This window comes from Camponotus floridanus, unplaced genomic scaffold (assembly GCF_003227725.1).
Source record: "Camponotus floridanus strain SB8 unplaced genomic scaffold, Cflo_v7.5 scaffold24, whole genome shotgun sequence".
In the NCBI taxonomy this organism is placed as follows: Eukaryota; Metazoa; Arthropoda; class Insecta; order Hymenoptera; family Formicidae; genus Camponotus; species Camponotus floridanus.
In genome coordinates, this window is record NW_020229370.1 from 1,753,485 (window position 1) to 1,774,668 (window position 21,184).

Genomic DNA, 21,184 nt, shown 5'->3' on the forward strand with positions numbered 1-21,184 from the left:
TGCGCATCTCACAATTATTTTATTGGCGAGCTGCAGCGCGTTTCGCCAAATTGGATACGAAAAAATCGGCCGTTTTCAAGTTTTTCTCGCATCATGTCTCACGTCAATCAGCTTTTACAAGCCGTTTGACATATTCAACGAAGGTATATAAATATTCACCTAGTCACCGAATCGGTAGCGGTAATACTTTTTTTTTGTCACAGTCCCCTTCGGCATACATTCGCCAAAAAAATAAACTAAAGCGGCTTATATCACCATGTTCGACGAAAGACTGACGTTTTGAGGATTAAAACCATGATGCGGTATCGCTAAACCGTTCTCACAGTATTCGTGTCTTTTACATTTATGCTCGCTAATCCGTCAAAAGCGGGAATATTCCGGACTCGGTAGCCCGAGTTTATTTCGACTCGGTAGAGCTATCGATTCGATATCGTCATCGCGTCTGGTTGGTCGAGGCGATATCGAATCGATATCTCTACCGAGTCGAAATAAACTCGGGCTACCGAGAATCGTCACGACGATTCAGCTTTCAGATGCCAGACGCGAGATACCGACGCGAAATCACTGCTTCAAACGCTTTCTTCCCCTCCCTTCGACCGTCGATCGATCGCGATGAGGACGAAGATACATACGTTATCGTCGAAATTACCGATAAAAATGAGGTCGAAGAAAAGGCCCGCCTTGTTGTAAATCTAATCCGAATCCGTAAATCGCTAAAGAGAATCTATTCCGATCGCTCTATCCATAAAAGAAGTGACATTTCGAAATTTCAAGATCTGTTAAACAAATCAAGCGCGCGTTATTTTACTGTATATTTTGAATATACATTTTTACAACTGAAAACCCGAAAATTTAACCGAGTCGCCTAAGAAGTATTATTGTCATTATTTTACCTATTGTTCGTAATCAGTTAAAAGTACCATTAAGAGAAGCCGAATATTCGCGGAAAATTGCCAATTGTGTACAACGACACGTAATCATAAAAAATGGAGAGTCCAAACTTACGCGAGGGTGGCTGACGGTAATGCAAGTGCTGTAGACTCTGCGTTTGATGGTGATGGTGGTGATGGTGGGGCGGCCCCATCGTCGAACCCATGGTGTGGTTGCTGTGCTGATGATGCGGCGAGCTCCCCCGATGCGGATGATACTGGGAGGGATGATGCTGATGCGGATGATACGAGGGCGGCAGAAAGGTCGCTGTCGACGGGTAAACCCCGGGGCTGTGGCAGGCCGTCCTGCCGAGTGCTGCTGTCGAGCAATCGATACAGACGTTCGATAAAAAAGTACGTGTTCCCTCGAAAAACTTGTCGTACGAATTTAGCTTTGATCTCTCGTCAATATTTCATCTCGCCAGACGCGGAAGATTTGTAATCGCATTTTCGAATGTCTTAAATTTTATCAATTTAAATTAACATTTTAAATAGAAATCTCTGTCTTTGGCTTTAATATCAGACTTCCAATTATACTTTTTCTAGAGAAATAGATCGCGATGAGAAATTTATAAAGTCGTTGGAGAATCTATTATGAAAAATATTCTTAATGATTCTATTATGTATACGAGATTAATAAGAGATCTTTAGAAAGATAAGGGCAATTATGCTTTAACTAAAATTCCTTACAATTATTTATCTCGAATACATACGTTAAAAGCATGTCAACACTGAGAAAAATTGTCTGATTGCATCAACAAGACGTATCTGATAGAAGGCATTTTGGTTAAACCAAGCAGAACTTCTAGTTATTAAAGTTAAAATAAGACTCGATTTTTTATAACTAGAACATTTAATAGACTTTACTACAAAGATTTGGTTAGCATTTTCTAGTTGGATCTATAATACTTTTTGTTATATCAACTAAACATGGACAGAGTGATGCCATTTTTTTGTAAATTTAATATTTTTGTAAATTTAATATTATTATCAAGAGAATTTGGTAAATTTAACAGGAAGAAATTAATCGTACTCTGATAATTCCTAAAGGAATTCTGATTCGTCCATTTTCCAACAGACATACTAATTGAATCTACCAGATTTCTAATTAATTCAACCAGATTTTTTTCTCAGTGAACGGTCGATAAGCGTAAGATAAAGATCGAGCTCACCGGATGACAGATGAGAGTGATGAGATGCCAGACCTGGCTGGAGGGACGAATTAGGATTGAGCCTGGCTTTTAGTAAGAGATTCGCGTCCTCGTTGCCACCGGAGGATGTGCTGGACTCGACATCGCTGACTCCGCTGTCCGCTGGGCTTGCTGGCAGTGATCCGCTTCCTGCTTCCGGTCGACGACGGCATGAAACAAAGGAAGGGGACGCGTCCTCTGTGATAAATAGCCGGCGGAGTTTAGGGCTGGCGATAAAGCGCGACATCGTCGATTAATCTCCCGACGAGACCGTTTCACGCAAAAGAGCACGATAAATGAAAGGCGCTCGACTATCGCGTGTTGAAAAAAAGAGTCTCGCGTTATCGCGAAATTATTACTTCGTTAAACAAGTTCTATGCATCAAGGCTAAAAGAATATTTATGTCGTAAGAAAAAGGAAACGTATTTATTTTTGTTTCTAAATATTATTTTAAAATTATTATCATAAAAAATAGCCGTGGGTTTATCAATCATTCTTGTATAAAATTATTTCACTTTTAATTTTCTCCTTTTTATTTTTCCTGCATATTTCTTTCAATATAATTTGCCTTTTTCTTCTTCCAAAGTATCCTAAGAGCGTGTTTTATTACAAAAATTTCGATATAATCCTCATCAATCTACAACTGAATTGAATAATTTACACTAAATATGTCGCAATTATCGAATCATGATTCTTATTATGCAGTGAGCCGATCGCGACCGGTTCGATAGACTCTAAATTAAAGCCGCGCGTCGCTTTAAACAAATTAGATGTCCCATCGAGATGTCCGGAGAGCTCGTTCGCTCGCTCGCTCGGCTTTATCGAACGTGTTCTCGCGCGCGCCGTCAATTAAAGGCATCTTTATGCAACGGGCGAAGGTCATCCGGTCATTGGGTATGCATATCGCTCGCTCTTCCCACGGTTCCCCTCCTCCTCCCCTCCCTCTCGGCGCGGCTAACCGTCTCGAACGGGTCCTAAAGGGTTCTGCACGAGTCATTGCTCCCTTTCGCTCCTGTCCTCCCTCTCTCATCATCGTCGTCGTCTCGTCATCGTCACCGTCATCGTCATCGTCGCGTTATGCAAACCGATATTCGCGAATTCGATCGATCGCTGCTTTATGCAACGACCCGGATCGAGTATTTTAAGAATCGATTTATGCCCGAATTCCTGGCGAAATGCAACAGTGAGCGCTTTTGTTGGTTGCATCGTTGCAACTTTTGTGAAATCGACGTTGCTCCACTAATCCCAATTTCAGGCTACAAACGCGGAAATGTTTACTTTGTTTTCGTTTATTGCTTTCCGCGTCGCGTGTTGCGATTATAATTGTTCTGAAGAAATCGCGCCGATCAGTTTTCTCACCTCTCCTTAACCGCTGTAACGATTGTCTGATTGTTCTACTTTTCGGTTACTTAGCGAATAGTAGGACGACCGATCGACGATGCAATTATCCGACGAAACGTTCGAATAATCCGCGATTGTCGCTTCGATAATAAGTTATTTACAAGAGAGCTCTCGCGCCTCGATTTATCGTGATCCAATTAATGGAAATCATCTTAACGAAAATCGTTTTATTTTACATAAATATCAATTATCCGCAAGAAATCAGACTAGTTATTTTCTTCAGATCGAATGTAATATTTTTTCGCAATGCAAATATCTGTGAAATTTTTTTAGATGCATTGTATATTGTTACATTCAAGCTTAAGGATGTTTTGTATGTACAATCCCAGCAAAAAGTAGCTGAAAATCAATATTGATGAATATATCCACTTTTGGTGTATTTTGAGTAAGAAATTGTGAAGAGTAGAATATTACAATTTGATCTTAGCTACAGTGCAGAGATGTATTTTTTAATATTTATTGCGTTTTTACTGAAATATTCCGAATTTTGTTAATCGAAATGATTAACTTTTGGCAGAGAATTTTGCCTTGTGACAGATACATGGCTAACTTTATTAAATTATATTTAATATCTTTTTAACCAGTTAATACTTGTATAATATTATTTGACCAAATATTTCCCCTGTATCTAAACTTTTGCAAATTTTAAACAAATTCTGAATATTATTTCCATGTGTTTTTGTCATTTGAATCGACGTGGTTATACGTTTCCCATATAAGAACACATATTAATTCGATGCAAATTAAAATTCTTATAATTTGTGAACACCTTAGTGAATCAATTTAAAAATTGTACTGAAGATTCTAAACATATGTAAGGACATTCTGTACAATTTTCATTAAATTCTCAATATTCTGAAATATACAAAACATCCTTAAGACAAGAGAAAAAACATGACACGTGCTTTTAATGACATGTCAATTTTCTCTAAATTGCTCGTTTCAAGACTGTTTAAGAATCGACATCGATTAATTTCTAAAACGTATCTCTTGAAGAGATGTTACATTTTCTAAAAATTGCGACTATGTATGTTACTTTCTTTGTTTTATGTTTCTTTAATCGTCGTATATATTTTTTCTATTATAAATCTATCATCATGTTTGTTTTTCTATTATGTCATTTATGTTCGTTCAGAAATTTATCGAAGCTCTTTTTCTCATTATCCTCTTTCCAAACCTATATTCTTTTTATTATATTCTAAATTATATCATAATCATAATCGATTGAAAATCTGCTGCAATCTATAAACTGCCAGTACTCCAGAAATCTCATCAATGTTTTCGAATGCTTTACCTGGCGTACTCGTGGCGGCAGTAGTGTAAGGCGGCTGGCCCATTTGAGCGTGACCGGCCAAGTGTCGGCCATATCCGTTCTGCAGCCCCAGGCTGTGCTGCTGGGGATGCTGGGAGAGGATGCCATGGAGCAGACGGGTGCTACTGGTGGTAGTCGCACTGGTGGATCCCGGCTCTACTTTCACGCTCGCGAGGCCTAATTGTTCCTTCTCGCCCGTGTCGTGCGGCTGGACTTCCCTGGTATCCACTGCAACAGACAACGCGATAACATCGATTAAATAACGAGCGATATTAGAAATGTTAATCTTTCTCTAAGCTAAAGGAATACATTGAATGAATTAAACGAACGACAAAATATCGTTTATTCTTTACGCAACTTTTTCTTTACCTTCTTCGCGCTTTGCCTCAACTTTATTTATACAACAAAGTCGAGTTGCCTCGCGTTCTAACGATATTTATCTCAAGATAATAATCACTCGGGAGATAATAACCATCCGATTTTCGTTGTGATGAAATATATCGGTAATATTAAGAAGGGTTTTGTAATAATAAATATCAAAACTTAACGAGGGAGTTAACGATTCGCTTTATCTCAGAAATTAAAACGCATAATTTTTGCTCGCTGCTTTACAAAAAGCGAAGCACCGACTCCTCATTAATGAATGAGAAATAATGCTATACGAGATACAAGCGGCTTATCGTGACCCGTGCATTATATCGCGGATCCCTCGTTCAGGTCCAGGTTAAGTGGATCAATTTGGGGGAAGCGTTCATTAAGATTTTACCGTAAACGCATCTACCCGTCGATCGAAATAATCGAACGTAATCATAGGCGGATAAATATTCTCACGGAGGGGAAGGAAAAACGCAGAAGGAGAAGGAAAAAAAGACCGCGACTCGGGAGGCGGTCTCTCTCTCGAGGAGCTCACGTCGAGAGGAAGTGAAAGCCGGCGTCTCTCCTTGACCCACTGCAACGTTTCTACCTTCCTTTCATGCGGCGCGGCTTCATTAAGCAATTTCTCGCGGCAGCGGACCCGAAAAATTCACCGTAGAAAATGGCAGCGACCGATCCGATCGATTAATTTTCCTCGCGAGCTCAAACTCTTGAAGAGGATCCGAGAGACGAGTTCGTCTCCTCGCTCTCGGAAGGTCGGCGAGGATTGTGTCGTTATGCAACCATGCGGATGTCTTGTAACTTGTTTGGAGTTACGATAGATTAAGAAAATAATCGGTCGAAATAAATTTCCATCAGACATTTATTTTAATCGTACAATATATCAAACACGATAACGATTTATGTTACTCAATTTTTATCTATTATGAGTTTTTTTAAAGCATCGTAAGTTGCTCACAGTAGTTTTTATCGATCATTGTAAATTTTGTTATAATATTATCTAGTAATTTTCTGCGATCTATCACAACTTTTGTACCAACTTGAATTAAGAGCAGGTAATATTAAAGTGCAGGTAACGCTAGACTAAACAAGTTTGCAAAGTAAAAATTTTCACTTTCGATATCCACATAAGAACGCATCGCCGTATTGATGCAATGTGTGTAAATTGGAGAGGACCGCTTAAAGATCACGCATGAAATCGTAGAAAAACTGGCATTTAATGCGCGTCGCGGTACAGCAGATTACAGAGACCGGTATTCCCATGAATAATATTCACCTCCGCTATACAAATTGCACATCCTTGCGGCTTCGTAAGAGCCGCAACATTACAATAATCGCGGATGCGAGTTATTTGTGAGGCGCCGCGGAACGAGGAATGCAACATTTTTTTCCCTCCAATTGTCGCGTCATGTAATCGCAACAGAAAATTTAATATCCATTGCGCAAAAATTAAAAAATTATCGACTCGATTTTAACACCGATAAAAATATCGCGTTATTTTGGCAAAATTGCCATAGTTGCTGAAATTTTAGGCCAGCTTTGACATATTTAATATTACGTTACAAGTGCTTACGAAAGTCATTCACGTACGAATCGATGGGATTATGATGCCATAGTGGCCCGAGATTCGTGAATCGATTCGAAATCGTGATTGCATTTTAGCATCGCAACAAGTCAAGTCAATTGGATATCGTTTTTTTTAATTATATAATTTATTATTGAATTCAATCTTATATATCGTTATCTCATTCAAATCGTCCATTCATTCTTCTTCTTCTTCTTAAGGAAGCGTGTCGCTACAAGAGATTGATATTAAACGTAAATCATTTGTTTTTTTTATTCGAAATTTTCTGAGAGTCACTGACAAGACATATGCGCGGGATTTATTTTTAGAGACCTACCGCGAAAGAAAATAAATAAAATATCTTCCAAACGGTTTCAAGGCTCCCGGAAGTTAGGCCCGCTATTGTTCGAAAATACCTCGTCGCTTCACTTTATTGCTGCATTCCTTTGCAGGCACAACGGACAGCCGAATGTGTCGTCTCGCATTTTCATCACGTGCGCGAGTCACGCGTGAAGATTTAATCGACTCTCAACGATCTTTTGTTATTCGCTGCCGTCTACTTCCGCGAACATAAGAGAGGGACGGTCATGGTTGAAGTCGAAACGTCAAAAGTTTACTCTTATCTTATTATTAGTTGCGATTAGTTTTAACCATCGTGTCTCTGAAAGTCAGAAAGTGACGGGATTTTTATCTCAGCGGGTCAAGAGACGTAGTTTCTTTCCGATTTCATCACGTCTTGAAACGATTGACCGAGATAAATCTTAAGAGAGGCTCGCAGCTTCTCGCGAATGGGAGATAAATTTTACTCCCCTGCCGGAAACGAGTAGAGTGACCTTACTTGGCATTGACTCGCGCCCTCGAATTCGACAGAGGGGGTGGGTGTCTAGTCGCATCGATCGCTCGTTTCAACTCGATCAACGGGATATACAGTTTTCACGGCGTTTTCACCTTCCGTGCGCTTCCTGCTCGTTTCACCCATAAGAACCAGAAGCCGACTTCCGCTGGTATCGACGCATCAGCAAGGTTTCACCGCAATCACCATTACCACGTTCCGGTTTTCATAGTTTCTAAAAGCCCGAGACAAGTTTCGCTCGCTTGTCAAGTTCTATTTGATCTGATTAGAAATTAATACGCATCGCGCGGTTTTAATTACTTTAAACGAAGCATTAAAATCAACCGCGAAATTATTCTTAGAGCAACGGAAGGAAATACTGGCCAGCAAATATTCAGCATCATCAATTTTAAATATACTCATCGACTCTCTCTTTAAGTATTCATATTCAAATAAGTATTTATCACTTTATCATTTTATATTAGTTTAAAAATCAAATTGACCGACCTTATTTTATATTTGTAACACTTTACATACGTTCTTTTAGAACAAATTATACAATTATTATTTCGCATAAAATGTTTTCGCGTCAAAATTCTACTCAAAGAATTATTTGCATATGTAATATTTGTTAGCACTTCTCATAAATAATATCGAAAATAGACAGAGTTGTAAAATCAGAAGCATTTTCAGATATCTGCATGCGTTCAAAAGAATCATTTGGATTTGGCATTTGATAAGCTAACTTAATAAAAATGATAAAGTACATTTTCTTGCGGTTAAAATGAAGAAAAAAAGCACACTTATCGTTATCACATGTCGCTCGAAATTATTCAAAAATCATATCGAACGAAACGGATCTAGGGAACATTTGTGCGAGCGCATATGTGTAGGTGTACATACATGTGCGAACAGTACGTAAGGTCAGCGTTTGGCCGGGCCACGCAACTTTCTCGCAGGCGCGCACGCGCAGACGCGTGTCCCGGTGCGGCGTGGCCGGCATTGCGTAACGGTAACGACTCTCTCTTTCTATGTGACATCACGTGCGTCCGACACGCCGTCGAGAAGCGGCACTCTTAGGTGCGTATGTGTGCGCGCGTGCGAGAGTAGGTACGTACGCCTCGTACATGTGTGCCAGCGAGGACACATTTCCCACCTTGTGTCACGTCGAGAAAGGAGGCGAGCGCGTTATTTCGCACGTTCCGGGATCCGGATTCGCCGTCTCTCGCCCACGGCGATCATGCGAAAACCGAAAACAGTCCCGGAGATATTATGACATCGATCGATCTCCGTTCGAACCAACACACCTGTTTTGCCTCACAATAATACGAGAATATTTCGTAACCGAATAATGTATATTTAGCGAATGTATGTGAAATGTACTAGATTTAGAAACGCGTGACATTTAACTGGCTCTTTTCTCGATTTTATTGTTCAATATTTCGTACGGAAATTTATCGCGTTGATAAATAAGTGCAAGATTAATTATTGTAATTTTCTTTTTTTTTAATTTTCTAATTTTTGGCATGATATTATAATTATACAATATGATTCGAATTTTCTTTCTTTTCACTTCTTAACTTTTTGTCTTAAATATTGACAACTTGCCCCAATTTAATAAATATTGTATAGTAAAATTTCTAAGATAGCTGCATAATGCGATATATTACGAGAGTTACATGGAGCGCGCGAATATTGTTGATATATCGATTGCTAACTAAGTGTTTCCTCCGGGAATGGAACTGCCGTGGGTGTTAACAGAGCATAACCGGCCGTCATTCCATTCTGCGAGAAACGCATATATTCAACGTGCAGCAGGTGCATTCGCAAAGAACACATTCCGGAAAGAAAATGGAAAATTTATGAAATCGTAAAAAAATATATTTTCATTTAATAGATTTCTCATCCTAGGAATGTAATTCTCCCAATTTTATCACCTTTTCTGAAAATGTAACTCGCAAACAAAACAAACATTTTTACAATTATACCAAGGATCAAAAAAATTTTAAATATATATAATAATGAAATATATATAATATATATAATAATAATGAAATAAATAAATAAATCTACGTATAATTGATCCAAATAAATTCTAGAATAAATGGATAAAGATATAAAAATAAAATTTTTACAATTGTCTGTCTCTTGCTCGATAGAGAACGCATTATTTCATAAAGCGATACGCAAGATTATTTTTGTCACCGATTATACGTGTCGATTGAAGTATGCGTATAGTAGATTGCGATTATAAAGCGGGATCGATCCACTCGTGCTTCCGCGTGCTGTATCATCGGCACAAAATTAATCACATGGCGCACAATTATCGAACATCGGCATATGTCATTACGTAATTTAGCCATCATTTATCGCTATGTATATTGATGAGACGCGTTATTCATACTAGCAAGTTCGCTAAATCCTTCCCGTGCCAAGTTAAATGAGCTGTTGAACGGAAATGATACAAGCCACATCTATCATTTATGGAAAAATTGTACGGCGGAGAAAGGAGTTGCGAAAAATTTAATTACACGTAATTCCAAAACGTGTGATAAAGTTTTGCCAGGCTCCTTTAGCGTGTAATTATTAAAAGAAAAAATTGTTAAAAAAATGTGTGTATTTAAGCTCAATATTTTTCCAGTTCTATAACCGTATTTTTAGTAACCTTATTGAAATTTATTGAAATGCCTGTAAAAGTTGATGCGCGATTTATAATTTGTTTACCAAAAGTCCATTATGGAAACGAAAGAATTACATCGATCGCACGATTTCTGTGCGTCAGCGAATAAATGATGGATAAGGAAAATATATATAATGCAGCGATATTATAATAGCCGGAAAGAGAAGCGTGATTGTTACAATGGTGCGCAGAAACAAAAGTGAGCTATTCCATCACGATAGCGCGCGATCGATATTGACGAATACAATATCACGCGTAATCGAGGTCGTTAAGGCATTACAAGCGTGTTGACTTACAAGCGGTATCGATTCAACGTTTACGGAATCCGGTTCGCGTAAACATTAAATTGTAGAAAAATTAGGAGAAATACGTCGTGCGATAAAATAAAATATTTTATAAACATTATCGAATATTTATAGAATATTTATTACGCAATAGTTATTATGCAATACATTTTTATTCTATTCAATCTCTCTGCGAGTTAATATATTCGAAAAAAATTCAAAAAATCCATTTCTATATCGCATAATAATTTTACAATATTTTTTCATTTGCTATTCATTTAAATGATTGAATTGCTAATATTTTAATCGACGGATTGAATTAATTAAATATAATGTAATTATTATGAACACTAGAAATTGAAATCTTAAATCTTGATCGCTACTATAACAACTTATAATTTTTTAATATCAAACTATTTGATATAAATTTGTCAAATTTTAATCGTAAAATAAATTCTCTTCTATTTTTATTCAGTATTACATATCATACCTCATTACATATTTTACTCTGTTAATTTATTCCTTTAATTTTCCTTAACTTTTAAAAATGTTCGTACAAAAATAGCAAATGATTATTATACATAATTTGCGATAATGTTTTCTATAAATAGCACGATATCCATAAATAGTTCCTTTTTTATTTTTATTTGTATATTATTTCAATATTTTAAAATGTAATCTAACGACAGTATTTTAATATTTCCGAACAATAGCGGACTTGAGGCCGATTGATAAGTCTGTCCCTAATTAGGGTTCTTAATTAATTAATTTGCCGGCCCGACTCGACTGCGCGAAGGCGCCATTATACGGCGTTAGCGTCTCTCACATTAACGGATTGCCAAAGCCGGAAGTTTCGATAGCGGAAACGACACGCCGTGCTTGTGTGAGCGACCCACTTCGACCTCCTCCAACGAAACCGAGAGTGCTCCAAGGCGCGCGCGCGCGCGCATGGATGTATGTATCTGACAGTACAACAGACGCGTGTAGGTGTTTCGCGCGAAAGAGAAACCCGGTTAGCGCGCACAAAGAGAAGAGCCGGTGTGTGTTCTCGACATTCTCGCTTTTCGCAATTTTTACCTTCAGGCCGCACACACATTTGAATTCTCAACAGATCCATGCATTTAATTAATCTCCTTTCCGTCAGCATCGCCTCTAATTTATGCCACTCGCACCCACGCATTCTGTATGTCCATTTGGGAGCAACACGTGTCTTACATTTGGATCTTTTTACAAATCGATTGAAATTTCTTTCAACGTAACCGATACCGAAGGCGAGAAAGAAACATTTGCAATTTTCTACAGATCGTTGTATAAGATCTTTGTTATATTCCTGCTACGATTATTATCCTTATTGTAATATAGGGTTGGTGACGATGACATTGTGAAATTCGAGAGAGTCGTAGTCATCGAACCGTGACCTATATTCGAACTGACGCTGCTACAGGTGACACTTTCCTTCCTCTTTTAAAAAGATGGAAACGACGATATGCCGACCATGACCCATTTTCCGGACTGAATAGTTCCCTATTGTTCTGGAGAATCATCTCCAGAAGACGAGCTCTACATCTGAATGAAGCGCTTACGCCCATTTCCTTCGGCGGATAAAAAAAAATTGGTACAGAAGAAAAAGAGAAGAAGAAAGACAGGAAGAAAAAATTGAACACAAATAGTTCTTTCGTAACAGCATGGTGAGATAGTGAAAGATTTTTACAAAAAATAGGCGAAATAAAATTAGAGCAGATAGACACTCACGCAGATATTTTTTTTCATTTCAACATACGGTTAACGGGTATACCTATTTTTTTTTTTAAACGATTTCAAAGACCCCTATTCGAAATTTTCAATTTTAAAAAATACCGATAAAAATATTTTCCCTTGTACAGAAAATGCTCAAGATTAATTGAATTCTTGTACGTTCCCGATGCATTTTCTGTAATATTAAAAGTTATAACTCGCTTTAGAAAATATTTGAGATAAATAAACTTTAATAAATTTAAAAGATACGGAAGCTACATGGCTTCCTGTGGTGCCTTTTAACATTGACATGTTGAATACAAAGCGAAGGAGAGACCCACATTCAAACAGACTCCCATTACCGCAACAATGTCTTGCGTAAAAGGAAATGGGAGAAAAAGGATCGAGAGAGGAAAAAAGAAAGATACCTGAGTGGGCGCGTGTGTTTTACAGGGGGGGTTTCGCGACGGTCGGATGAATTCTTTTCTCACGGGGGTGGGCAACCCTTCCCCTCTCATTAGGGCGTAAAATCGGGGGCTCTCCGGCAAGTACCGTTAAAAGCGCGCGCGTAGGATCGCGAGAAACTGGGTTATTTCATTCTCTCGGGATCGTGATCGACACGCATCTAACGGTATCGTCTGGAATTCAGGTACCGAGGGCGAGATGGGTAACGCCACATGGCCTACGAACCCTTAGACACTTATCTCGTTCGCTGCCTGCTTTCTTTCTTCTCTTCCGTCGCTTTCCCCATCCTCCTTCGCAATAGAAATGTTCCTTCACCGTATATTCTTTTTTTTTTTGAACAATCTGGCACAGTTTTCTTGAAAGAAATTCTTTTTTTTACGGATATATAATTGCCAATTCTTTTCAACTTTCGCTTCTTTTGAACAAACAATACAATGCTACAATACTACTAGGAAAGTTCGATCAACTGTTTGATGACTAAATGTTGAAGAAAATCTATAAGGATTTCTTTTCAAAGCTGAAGCACAATTCTCTTTTTGTTTTTCTTTCCTTCTCTCTCTTTTATTATTCCATGTTGTTTAATTATAAAATGTTTAATAAAAAAATCCCTTTAATTGCACTTAAATAATATAATAAGTATTTTTTTACACTTTTAATTATATTTTTATACATTAATTTACATTTTTGTTTTTACTATTTTCTCTTTTGGAAAAATATTGAGTCTTTCATAAAACATGAAAAGTTGTCATTTTATTTAAATAAAAGCTCTTTTCTCATCTGAAACACAGTTGAGAGATATTTTCGCGGTTGCCTCTGTTCGGATTAAATAAAATTATTTTATCAAATATATATTATATATCAATATGTTTGCTACACGATATAATAATTTCAAATCAACATGAATTTTAATTAAAATTGCGTTGCTTATATACGAAATGATACCTATTTGGAAGAAGAGTCAGACGTTATTATGTGCAACGTGAACGTCTCTTTTGCGTTTTCTCTTCCAGCGAGAATTCTCTTGGGTGTAAAAAATATATCTCCACCCGATGGAGAAGTTGGATTAATCGGCAGAGCCAATTAACTCGAGTCGAAGGAAGACGCGGTGGACACCTCATCGTAGCTTCAAAGTCCAGTTGTTTCTCGCAAAGGACTCATTATGTAATCTAACGACGTAGGAATCTAATTTCTTAATTGCGCAACCCGATTGGAACGTTACCTCGTCGCGGTATTCGACGAGAACTTTCCTTTTTTCTCTCTGAACGAGTTCTTCCTCCGCCTCCGGGAATCGATGACACTCGCGTCGGGGAACCGATTGCGACAATCCGCCAAAAAGATTACCGGCGACCAGTTCGCGAATTGCCGGTCGAGGTCGTTTAATTCGCGCGCGTAAAGCGAGAAGGAGGATGCGGGAAAAGGGTGTCAAGGACAAGCGGCGGGAACGTCGACGACGACGTTGCGTCGTTCTCTCGCGAGCGAGCACCAACGGGAGATATTGTACTCGCTTTGGATTGAAAAATAGTACGTATTCTCGTTGCATTGTGCAACGCCACGAGCGGCACGTAACGGCCATCCCGTATAAAACGCGCGTATTGCATAATGTTAATCGTGCCGCGGCACCGTCGCCGATGATGATATAATAACGCGGGCACGAGCGATATTATCGCCCGTTGGGTCTCTCTCTCTCTCTCTTTCTCTATCTATCTCTCTCTCTCTCTCTCTCTTACTTGTCAAATGCATCAGCCGGTGGTGCGCGCATGAATACGAATCGAGTAAATGAGCGGGTCAGCCGGTGACATAGAGAGTAATTGTGACAGTGGGCCATGGTTAGATATAATATTCCTCCGCCATAAAACCATTGTGGAGTGATGACCGAGTCAATTCCATTCGGCAATTTTTAGAAAAGGAGTGAACGAAACTTGTTGCTCCGAAAACGTACACAGAAAAAAAGAACATTCTCGTTTTGAAAATATATTATTTAGTTTTAACATGAAAATCTTGAAATGAGATTATGTTGCATTAATTATGGAAAAATATAATTGCTTATTTGAATGAAGCCATTTTATATCGTTCAATCAAGAAAAATATATTCTTATGATTTAAGATTTAATTTTCTTGAATGGAAAAGAAATAATGTTAGAGAGAAAAAAACATTTTTAAATCAAAGATTATAATTTTCTTTAAGTAGAATCAAATAATTATATATTCTTGAGGTGGCAATTACAATCTTAAAATAAGACTATAATTGTTGAAGTTTAAAATTATTAAATTATTCTTCTATGAAGATTATAAATTGTTGCGTATATACGAAATAATAACGCGTTAGTTGAAGTATAAGTTTTGATTTGACACTTATTTTTTTCTGTGTACTCTCCATCTCGCAGATAGATGGCTATTTTTATAAAAATTATCTGTTGTAAGATAATGTAGAATAAAATGTAATAATATTTAGTCTGATAATCCACGTGCCTTATGATTACACATAAGCTATAAATAGCCTAGAAATTTATATCACTGATGCTGACCGCGTGTTAATCTGTGTCTAGCTTGCAAGCATGAAGAAAAAGAAAAAAAAAATGCCTCGTCACGACAGAAATGTCATATTTATGCCACAATAATTGCATACACTTTTGAATCCCTTCCTCTCCCCTTTTTCCGTACAACGCGAGCAAAACTCGAGTTGCATCAGCGTAACGGAGCACCCTTTATATCCTCCGTCATCCCCTTGTTCCCCTTTCCGGTCAGATTTCAGAAACCGAACAAAAAGCGCGAGCGCGATTAACACGGTTTGCGCGTCTCTCCGCGAAAGGCGAGGCGGGAGGGAAGGAAGGGGGAGGACTATACCCTACGTCTCGTTGCTATAATGGTCTAGGCGGCTCTAGCGTAGGCTCACCTAGCTCACAATACGCTCTACTATGTAGGTCAGGGCTGGTGCATTCAACGACGCGCGTTGCTCTTCCTCTATGCACCGTTTGCGTACACACGTAGAGCTCCCCGTCTCTCCACTCTCTATCTATAACGGGTGTCCCTTTTCGTTCCGTCGTTTTTTGTCGTCGTCGACTCGGTTCTCTGACTCTCGAGAATTTTGACACCAATCAACAACTGTCGGTGAACATGCGTCAATTTTGACAACGCGTGTATTTCTAATAAATATAGGTTGAATGATATCTCTTATCATCAGCGAAGCGTTTCTTCTAAAATTTCAATTTGAAAATTTTAATTTTTTTTTTCTAAATCTCTTTTTTTGAATAATATATGTATAACTGTAATAATATATATAACTAATATATAATATTTATAACTGCGAAATTGTCTGTTTCAAGAATAAAAGTTAAATATAAAGCAAGTTCCAAATTTAGAAGTTTATAACTTTAAATATCTTGACAAGAGAAAAGATATATAAAGAAGTTGAATAGCACTAAATATTTTAATGTATATAATATACAATCTTAAAATCGAAATTGCAATTGTGCATCGGTAAGGTTTTCACATTCTTAATTTTCCCCAATAATTACCCCAACACATTCTTAATTTTCCCCAATAATTACTCCAACAAAATTCCTCAATAATAAATTTAGCGTTTGCAAAAATTATCACAACAGCGAAAGAATTTTTTTCAGGTAAAACAAAACTCCCTCGTTACAGCCAAAATAGTTTTCCAACATTTCTGTTGATTCACTGATACGCAAAAACTTGATTTTGTAAACGCTCGCGAAATCGCGAGCTCGCATCTAGCGCAAATTCCCACTTGTAATTTTCGGTAAATTAATTCCAGCAAGCCGATTCACTAAAAAAACCCTTCGTAACAAATTCATACCCGCCAGGGATAGATATCGGAAACATGTTCTGTGAAAAATAGATCGCAAATTCATGCAACCCGCTCGCACAGTCGAGTGCGTGCCGTTCGTTTTATATTCCCGACGCGCCATTACTTCCCTGTCGATCAATCGGCATGTAAAATTTGATGCGAGCTGGAAATTAATTGCGCGGCCGCGTCGACTGATTATTTTCCAGTCGTGATTGCAGCCGCCAGTTGATAATTAATGCGCCGCTTGTGGGAGATATCGATCGCTCTACAGGGTGTCCCTATCGAGCGACGATAGCACCGTTAATTAGGCGCTTCGCCAATAACGATCGTGATACCCGATTGTGCGAGATCGATCGGGTGAAAAGTATCTTACAAGCTCCCCGATATCGTCCATCGATCGATCCATCAAACGTTTAGCTCGCGATCAGATATATATTCTCGAATACGCGAATATCTATTCTTACTTGTATGGTTTTTATCGCCGCATTATGTGATGATGGTGCATCTTATCGTGATGCAAATCGCGCGCGTTTCACCCTCGAGCGATTTAATCGAAATGAATAAATCTTGATCGCGACGTTTCTCTTATTAAGGTGAGCACTTTGCCTCCATTCTTCAAAAATTAGCGCTATCAAAAGTACACAGTATTGGCAAAATCACAATATTTACAGATGATTATGACATAAAATCAATTTCTGTTAATAAAAATATAATCGAAAGCCGTTTTTCAATTTTTGATATTAAATATTTTGGTAAATATATTAAAAAAGGTAATAAATTAAAATTAATATGAAATTATATAATATGCATTAATTATATTTGAGATCTTTCTCTTGCGCAATCGCTTGATTTCGAAAATATTGAGCTGAATTAATCGGGAATACAATGGTGCCGCGATATCATGCAGCTGTCTTAGAACACCCGGTTTATGTATGTATACACGGCCGATATATTCCGAATATCCCACGTTCCTAAAACGTTTTTACGGCTTCCTCCGCACGAGTATCGAATTTCAATGATTCGAGAGGCGTAAAGAGTTCCGCTCAGCAGAATCAAGACGCGCGTCTTGTTCCTCCAAGTGCAAACATAAAGTTTATACTTCAACATTTCCACTTGTTTTCTCCAGATTATAGAAAGGATAGAAGCCGAAGAACCGACTATAAACTTTATCCTAAATCTCAAACACTAATCCATTAATCATAATCCTCAAATATGTATATTTTACTCGACGTATGATTTGAGTCTCAAACTTTGAAGTAAGAAAGTTTCAAGTAATAAAAAAATAGAAAATTTTAAAAATAGAATTATAAATATTAAAAATATATTACATGTTAAAATTACGTTAAAAATGTACAATTATTTTTGTGATGTGTATTATATATAAAAGAAAGCAACACAATTGAAAGTAAAAATTTACTTTCAAAACTGAAACTTTACGTAACTCTGAGGACGTACTCTTTCTGTGCTCGAGTGGAATATAATATATATAAATTTATATATCTAAAAAACCACGAAAAATCGGGCTACTATCGCCAATGAAATTTTTCCTTCGAAAGGAAACCAGGTCGCGTTTTCGTGAATGATAAAGGAGCGCGGCGAAGGATCGCGCGAACGGGACACCCGGTAGACGAAGGTAAGCGTCGCTGTGCCAACGTTCCAATAACCACCCGAGAGCACAAGGACAGTCTACCCTAGTTTTCCTATCGCGACCGCCTACAGCACGTCGTCCTTCACCCCCTCCGCGCGCGCGCGCGCGCGCACGCTTGTCACCCCGCCTCTCACCCCGCCGTCCCCGCGGCATCTCACTCTCTCTCTTCCCCCATCTCGGCACCCGCCGCTCCTATTCTCGTGGGCACACTCTCTTCCGGGCCGATCGGCGTGGAAAATGCCGCGAGAAATCGATCCCGGCCGGACGGAGCGGAAATTCGTGAGGCGTGAGACCGCTCACGGGGTAAAAGGGTGGACCGAGAAAAGGGCGAACGAGGGTAATCATCGTCCCTCTTCTTGGTCAAAGACGCAGGAAGAAGTTCTTGGTTTCAAGGAGGAGGAAAAAAAAGGCTGGCGTCGGATCGGCGTTGCTTTTCCCTCTCGATGACTATAAAAAAAAAAAAATCTTGGCGGAGGTTGTAAAGACGATCGGTGGTGGCGCGAGTCGGGAAGCGGAATAAAAAGGGTGCGAAAGGTGCAAGGGTCTGAATCTTGCGAGTCGAGAAAAAGCAGAGAAGCCCACGAGGTTTTTTTGGCGAGCGAAAAGGAAAGAAAAAGAGGAGGCGCGCGGAAAAAAAAGGAAGAAGAAATGAGGGCGGCGCGAGGGAAATTAAGCGTGCAAAGAGCGGCCGCGAGGGGGTCCGCTCGCAGGATGTAGGTCAGTTTCGCGAGCGCATTCGGGGATAATTTTAAAATTGCACTTGAGAGAGATCCGCGCTCGATATTGACATCCTGTTGACGTCCCTCGTTCTCGTGATTCAAAAGAGCTATATTAACGGATGTGTTACTTCTTACGGTTGTGAAGGCTACGCGCCGGTAGTTTTATGATTTCAAATTATTCAACTATCAGATGACGTACACGCCATGAAATGCACGATTCAAGATGTAAGTGATTTAAATGAATACGATTTTAATTAATAAATAAATTGATACTGATGTTATAGAAAATAAATTTATACATGTATGGATAAAAGAATATAAATTCTCCTAACAATTTTCAACTCTTCACATCCCTACATCTTGCAACTCTCTGTTTCAAATCGGCAACTTTCACCTCGCAATCGCTTATAATCGATGATTCACAAATCTCGGTCTAGTTAGTCATACTTTATCATTGCACAAATGCAAATATCATTTTTCGATGTAATGATTTTAGAATACAATCTAATAACTAGCGTACATCCTCGAGAAAATAACTTGTGCGTGCCCAATTAAAATATCTTATGTATATAAATGATACAAAAAAAACTCGTACTTTTCGTCAAACCAGCATATTTAATTTTCGAAAGTGAACCGACTACTATTATTCTGCGACTTGAAGGAATAAAAAAAAATACTTGAATATAGAACGCATTCGTATCTCACTCAAGTATATATTATAATATAAAAACTAGATCGGAACACGTCGATTTGTAGAACCTCTAATACCTTGATTCGTGAAAAGTGAAATCGCACATCGTCGTGCGAATAAAATGGGACCTAGAGATTCGTAGAGCGATCGGAAAGGAATGGAAAAAGCAAGCTGCTGCTGCTACGAGAGGGTGCGAGCAGACAGGAAGCGAGTCCTTCCTTCCTTCCTTCCTTGGCGGACCAATATCCTGAATCACAATGAGCCCGCGCGTTTCTTCGAACCATTAGCTATTTAAATACAAACGCCGACGACCGTTGCGTTTCATCATCTGCAGCGCGGATATTCTTCATCAATCATAGTCCCGATGAATATCAGATATCTTCAATCTTACCGTGTTCAATAAACGACTATATTTACGTATCTCATCCGCGATATTGTACAATTGGATAATTGCTTTAGAAATGATCCGAGGAGCAAATCTGACGATGTGGTAACCGAAGAATTGAAGGAAATCCCTTCATAAATAAAGCGACAAACGTGAACGCACGTCCCTCGGACTCGAGACTCTCCCAGGTTAACGACATCATCCGGCGCTCTTCAGGGCGTGTCCAGACTCTCGTTTTCTTTTTTCTCGTACCGTAATCCGCCAAGAAAAAAAGGCGGGACGAAGGCGGCAAGAAAGGAGATGGAGCAACCCCCGTGAGCGCAAGTCCCTGATTAACCCTACGCTCGACAGACGCGGCGTTTCCCCCCAAGGAGGCGATCGAAGCATCTTCATTTCCTGATTAACTCGCCGAGCCGCTCGTATGTTCCGAGAGAGAAGCGCAACCGGAAGTAATCCGTCTTCCTCTCGCGAGATCGAGAAGGGGAGAGAAGAGCAAGGGGGAAGAGAGCGAAGGAGCGCAAATTCGCGCTTAGAGTGATTTAAAGATCGGAGTTATTTACCTTCCGACTTTCCTCGTTCCCCTCCTCTTCCACCTCTCTTACTACAAATATTATTCGTTTTATTCTCCCGCGTCTCTATCCTATCTTCGCATGCGATGCTATTTTCCTCTCCCAAGGAAAACAACCGGCCAGATTTTTAACAATGCGCTCGTTCGTGAAGAATGAAGGGTAACAAGTGAAACCGATCGATGCCGAGATTGTTTCGAGAATCTTGCAAGTCGCTGTTAATGAGCATCCATATTCATAACACGTTGCGCGTTACGGCATTAAAATGCAAGGCGATAGACAGCGAGCGTAAATTATTATGCATTTGCCGATGCATCGAGAAAAATTTAAAAATCTATTCAGACATTCAAATGATTTTCCAAATCCACACGACTCTAACTTTGCAATTATGTCGCAATTATGTTAATGTCGATGCTAATGTCGCGTGACAATATTTGCAACGCTATTTCATTTGCATAAATAGATATATACAGGGTGTCCCAGACTTAACGAATCAGCCGTTAATAGCAGATTTCTGAGATCATTTGGAGACGAAAATCTTAATACCGCAATGTTGAGGAAGATGTAGTTTCGGCGCTACAAAAGGTTAAAGATTACCAAT

At 38.8% G+C, this 21,184-nt stretch overlaps 1 protein-coding gene across 6 annotated transcripts in view; it reads right to left on the reverse strand.

Annotated features, from left to right (window-relative positions):
- LOC105256986 (ecdysone-induced protein 74EF) overlaps positions 1-21,184 on the reverse strand; it is a 183,643-nt gene that overhangs the window by 33,831 nt on the left and 128,628 nt on the right. For 5 of the 6 annotated variants that reach the window (XM_011267311.3, XM_011267310.3, XM_011267312.3 and 2 more), the window contains 3 exons: positions 4,815-5,060; positions 2,102-2,269; positions 1,006-1,248 (listed from right to left, as the gene is read on the reverse strand). In XM_011267311.3, coding sequence (XP_011265613.1) covers positions 1,006-1,248; positions 2,102-2,269; positions 4,815-5,060 — 657 coding nt within the window. The remainder of the gene's footprint in view (positions 1-1,005; positions 1,249-2,101; positions 2,270-4,814; positions 5,061-21,184) is intronic. The other variant, XM_011267313.3, reaches the window with a different exon arrangement.